Source organism: Archocentrus centrarchus, chromosome 20 (assembly GCF_007364275.1).
Source record: "Archocentrus centrarchus isolate MPI-CPG fArcCen1 chromosome 20, fArcCen1, whole genome shotgun sequence".
Classification (NCBI taxonomy): Eukaryota; Metazoa; Chordata; class Actinopteri; order Cichliformes; family Cichlidae; genus Archocentrus; species Archocentrus centrarchus.
This window is the reverse complement of record NC_044365.1, coordinates 3,930,901-3,936,900: the sequence shown is the minus strand read 5'-3', so window position 1 is coordinate 3,936,900 and position 6,000 is coordinate 3,930,901. Positions and strand designations below refer to the sequence as shown.

The following is a 6,000-nucleotide window of genomic DNA, read 5'->3' as shown; positions in this document are numbered from 1 at the left end:
GAACCTTTTCACTTTGGGTGTCCTGCATTGGGGTCCACTGCCACACCTGCCCCAGTGTTTCATGACACATTCAGTCATTAATTATCATTAATCTCTGGCTCTCTTCCACAGTGTGTGTTTTGTCCTGTCTCTCTCCCCTCACACCCAGCCGGTCTCTGCAGATGGCTGCCCCTCCCTGAGCCTGGTTCTGTCAGAGGTTTTCTTCCCACTGTCACCAAGTGCTTCCTCAGAGGGGTTATTGTGACTCTTGGGTTTTCTCTGTATTATTGTAGGGTCTTTATCTTACCATATAAAACACCTTGAGATGACCGTTTGTTGTGATTTGGTATTTAAATAAAATTGAATTGAAAATTGAATGAATCTTTAAAAAATGTAAAACTGTTGCTCGTTTACTCTCAGTGTTTCTTTTACCCTGTTGAGGAGTTAAAGAAAGAATTCTGGATAATATTAAATATTTAACTATTTTGAATGTGTTAATTTAAGCCTGGAGACTGTGGAGCTCTATAAACCCTGTATGTTGGCATGTTGACCAAAAACATTTGAATTCATCCTGTTCAAGCTGAGTGAGACTCATAAACACATCATGTGAAAAAGCCCAGTTTCCTGATTCGCTGTCGGACTGATCCGTGCGCTGGGAACTCTGTCAGGAACAAGTATCTAACACACTGTTATTTAAGTTCTTCGTAATGAAATCTCAATTCCCCTAGCTTCTAACAATCTATTTATCAGAGCAGGATAAAACAGCCTGGAGTTATATTAAAAAAATATTTACTCAAAAAGGAGTCCAGTGCTCCTTTTTATCATCTTAGGGCATCGATTTAGGCTAGTTTACATCACTAAAACAGAACAGGAGCAAATATAACAGCCCTCTAAACCAGCAATAAGGTGACAGAAGTCATCTGATTCTAAGAGTATCCTGATAAACTTGAGGCATTGCTTATGATGTGTCCTGAAACATAACACTGAGTCTTCATTTTTATTACACAGGGAGTGCTGCTGGGTCTGTGGACCCATTGTATTTTGGGGCTTTTAATTTAACATAATCAAACCTTTTTAACTCAGCAGATGTTTACTTCATCTCAATACAAGTAATATAAACAACACATACATTAAATTTACTCCCTTTCCCTTTGTTAAATCATATTTATGCATAGAAATCCTGCAGCATCACAGGCAGCAAAAATCATTATATCATACTCGATGGCCTTAGATGGGATATACGGTGACATTGGGCCCAGGGTTTTAAAACGGGCCACCCTCTTGTCCCTCACTGTCAGCTAGCTTGTTTCACTGTTGTTGAGCTGATCTATCATCACAGTCATCAAACCCCCCGGACCTGAAAACACTGGCAAGGATACGACTGGTTCCTGAAAAACAGGGTGAAACGTGTGGGTACCCACTGTGGGTGCTCAGCGGCTTTGCTTGCTACTTCTTCTCTCTCTCCTCACACACACTCACACACACACACCTATGATCTCCACATTTTCACTAGCCTCTGATTCCTGTTCCATACAGAAAATGAGCCAAGGCCAGTGAATCGTAGTTTGAAAAAATAATAATTTATATCATTTTTCTTAAGCTAAAAATTGAAAATGGGTCCCACAGACCCAAAGACCTTATGAGAGTTAAGCAGAAGTTACCACTATGCCCAACAACTATATTTACAACCCAAAAAGTGGGTAATAAACACCAACAGACTAAGCCTGAGTGTGATGTGTGTGGATTAACAGGGTTACTCACCCAAAGCAGACTCTTCAGCCACCTGCATTGATGCTGAAAGTGAATACAAACAAAGGAAAGAAGGGAAATGTATTGCACGACACCCTGACCATCTTATTACAGAAACTAGCAGCACACCTGCTGTCGCATCGTGGCGCTATTATTCTATCAACCATGGTGTCCCCGTTGTGGTGTGGTTTGTACCTGTGTGGGTTCACCCTGGGGTTACAGAGTGACATCCACCCACAGACGGATTTCCTGCAGAGAGTCAAACAAGAGTCAGACTTTTAGTTGAGTCTCTGCTCAGAGAGCAGAGGGAAGACGTGAAGCTGAAGCAGGGTGAGTGTGAACACAACAGTGTCTGAGTGTCTCTGTGGACTGAAGAGGGAAGAAAAAGGACTGAAAACAGGTACAGTGGCTCTTCAATGCCCTCTCTTCCTCTGTCACGCTGCACCTGCTCCGGCTCGGTGCAGGCTCAGGAAAGGGAGCGTTTACACCGAATGAAGATTTCATTTGTTTCAGGTTTTTAATCCAGTCAAAGAAAGTGCAGCGGGCACCAAGGCCTGCCTCTTTGTGCACACTCACAGACTTTAATGGACTTTGTTTCTCTCCTTCGCTCTCATTTTCCCCCTCCTGGCTGTTAGTGTGGCTCACACAGATCTGAAATGTGTCAGGCTCTGGTGTCTCAGTAATGTCTCTCACTGAATGCTGTCTGCAATGCTGCAGTCAGATCTTTAAAAGATGAGAGTGTAAATATAAGCAGTGTTCTCGAACACATCACCAGGTGAGCTGTGACAGAGGTTTCAGGTCTACAGGTGTTCAGAATAAAGTGGGGTTCCTCTGGATGGACCCTGCGCTCCGTTTCATCAGAGCAGGATGGTTTCTCTCTGAGCAGAACAGGTTGATCTGTTTGTGCCATTTCCTGACAAAAACAGGGTGACAAACGTGCGCTTGTTGCAGCAGATGCACCACAGCTACTTTTTTTCTGTCTTTCATTTCGTTTTTTTTCGAAGTGCTGCTGGCTGCGAGAGCTGAAGTGTGAACTCATGTGCAGTGTCCTTTCATCCACATCACTTCACACACGAGGGCATCCTGTTGATCATAGTCATATAAAATACTGGGCCACTTTACGGTCCCAGGTTCTGGTTTCTGAGTCTTCTTCTATTTTCTCTTTTGCTGTTTTTTTTTTATTTGCTGTGCTTTTTATTTTCACTGTGATGAGTTTTATTCTTGTGTTTGGTTCTTTTCTGCCGTTGCTGTTATTTGTGGTTTCCTGGTATTTGTGCCTGTCCTTGTCTCATTTCTGTGTTGATGCTCAGGTCTCTGTGCGTTCCCTTGATAAGCGTCAGCGTTGGTCCATTTTGATTTTGTCCTGTTTCACTCTGAAGGTGAGATTTGGTTTCTATCCAGTCTTTTGTTGTTTACGTGCACCTGTCGTTCCCTCCTGTGTGATCAGCCCTCTGTGTGCAGAGCTCGGTCCTTTGTCAGCACGTCTGTTATGGTCCCTTCTGTTTCTGCAGGTCCTGAAGTACGATGGACACTTCCAGAGTGAGCGCTCCTCCCTGTGGCTTCGCGGGTTATGAGTTATTGATCCCAGGAATTCAAACATGTGAATTTCGTCCCAACTTCCCAAAGTGCAGATTAGAAAAAAAAAAATCTTATAAATTTCTCACTTTAATATCAAACTTTTTGAGTTTTTTTTCTTGGACTTTTAACAAATTTAATTAATTTGTTTGTTTGTTTTAATGTATGTTTTCATGTTGGCATTAATATGTGGTCATACAGCCTGTGGTGGCACTGAACACATTATATTCATATTTATATGTAACATGATCTGTGACTTCATAGTACATTTAAATACACCTAGTACACTGAAAAGATTAGATAATTACTTTAAAACCAGAATGTTTGTTGAGATATTGTTAATATTTTTAATAATTACATAGTGAAGCAAAAGCACAACTTCACTGAGGTTCATAAATGTCCTGAACAAACTGTTTAACCTCTTTCAAACACCGTCCCTTCTTTGAGGTTTGATGTGAAGCTGGTGTGTGGGACTGCATCACTTTAAGCCCAGAATGAACCAAGTTTATGTGTTTCTCTGTAACCACTTCCTGTAGTTGGTTCAGGCTCAAGCTACGCCTGAATGCCTCTACACATGTGCACACGCAAAAAGACATTTAGAAACACAGCAACATGTGTTCATATCAGCAACATGTGTTCATATCAGCAACATGTGTTCATGGGTTTTCTGTACCTAATGACCTGCTTTCTAGTTTCCGTGACAGGTCAGAGGTCAGCTTAGTGGAGAAAGCAACTGTAACTCAGTTCCTTCTGTTACTGTGACCTCACTGAGTGTTTGTGGTTTACCTCTCAGCCTAACTGAAGGATGATGATGGAGGAAGAGGAGGACAGAGCAGAGGCTGCAGGATCCAAAGGTCAGAGTTCACAGCCTGCTGTCTGCAAAGATGAACCTCCAAAGTTCAGTCTTGGATCAGCAAAGTAAGAAGTGAACTCATTGATTTCTAATAATACTGAACTGTGTCAGTGTTCTAACCTTTAATCTTATCTGCTGGTTCAGATAATCAGCTGCTAGGAGTTGGAAAGGTGTGTAGAAAAATTGCTGGCACAGCCATAAGCAACAGTCTCAATAGAACACGCACATCCAGAGTAAAGGGTGCAGGAAAAACGAAGAATCAATGGAAAACAGAATTCCGCACACCAGAACGCTCCTTGGAAAATATTTAATCTAAACAGACCTTACAAAGAAGCGACGTTTCGGGCCAACATGCCCTTCTTCAGACTTAATGAGTCAATGCAAAGCACATGTTAACCCTTGCGGTTAACCCTTACCTGCCCTTTATATCCTACTGGAAAAGGTACATTGATGATATTTTTTTCATATGGTCGGGTTCTCTAGCACAACTTTCTGAGTTCTTTATATTTGTCAACACTAATGATTACAATCTTAAATTCACTATGGAGTATGATGCTAACACTATGCACTTTTTAGATATCAGATTTTATAGGAGTGATAACCGACTTGAAACCGATTTATTCTGTAAATCATTTCATCCTCCCGCCTTTAAAAACAACCTGCCCCTTTCTCAATTTAATCGTATCCGTCGCATTTGTAGTACCGATGAGAATTTTCAGCAGCAATCAGATATTTTAGAACAACGGTTTAAGGCTAGACAATACAAACACGAATGGATAACGGAAGCACGTGAACGTTTCTCAGACATTTCACAGCTGGAATGTTTACGTAACACAAAACCCAAAAAGGTGGTGAACAACATTAATTGTATTATACAATACTCTACTTTGTCCACTCAGTTAGAAACAATTAATAATAAACATTGGCATATTATCAGCTCAGACCCCTCTCTTAAGTCTTTACATGCACCACCCAGGTTTGTTTATAAGAGACCCCCTAATCTGAGAAACCTTTTAGTTAGATCCTGCCTCCTGCTCCAAAAACCCAGTCATTTCCTCAGCGATATACCATCTGGTAATTATCGCTGCGGACATTGTACTCAGTGTAACTTCACTCACAAAACCAATATTTTTCATCACTCACGATCGGGCAAACCCTATAGAATCAAGGGCATCATTGCATGTCAAACCACTAACGTCATATACGTGCTTAAATGCCCATGTGGTTTAGCCTATGTTGGCAAGACCACACGACAGTTGAAAACTAGAATATCAGAACATCGCTCTAATATCCGTAATCATGATAATAAAAGCTCGGTTGCAATTCATTTTACTCAGGCCGCACACAACGTATCTTCTTATGGTCTAAATGAAGAATTTGATTTGAGACCCTTTCTGTAAATTTTCATGTTTGGTCATCATTCCTTGCCACTCCTATTTTAGTATTTTAGTATTTCAGTTTATGGTGTTGCATCATCGTTTCATTTGTTCATTGTCATATCATAGTATATTTGTACCTTAATTCCACTTTTGTTGTACACTGTCTTTCAACATTTTGACTCTTTATCTATTGTTATATATGTATTCTTATTTCCTTGAGAGTAGCCCTTTATATTTATTAACCTTTCTAGGCCTTTCCAGTTTGTATAGCACATGTTAGAATTGTATATGTATAGTCTTTTTAAGTTTTTAGCTTTATTAATTCACTGCAACTAACTATGATTGTTTGTGTGATTCCCTCCCTTTTCTTTTTCCATATTAGGGCATTGAGCAATCACAATTGTATTACCACCTTAAGAGTGGGAGGATATATAAACATGTGCTTTACATTGACTCATAAAGTCT

General features: G+C 40.5%; 1 protein-coding gene across 1 annotated transcript in view; it reads left to right on the top strand.

The window, feature by feature from the left end:
• The first annotated feature begins 1,200 nt into the window (after positions 1–1,200).
• The window catches only part of LOC115799882 (NACHT, LRR and PYD domains-containing protein 12-like), a 34,666-nt gene continuing 29,866 nt past the window's right edge, over positions 1,201–6,000 (top strand). The window contains exons 1-3 of the mRNA XM_030757181.1: positions 1,201–1,272; positions 3,039–3,107; positions 3,240–3,295. Coding sequence (XP_030613041.1) covers positions 1,201–1,272; positions 3,039–3,107; positions 3,240–3,295 — 197 coding nt within the window. The remainder of the gene's footprint in view (positions 1,273–3,038; positions 3,108–3,239; positions 3,296–6,000) is intronic.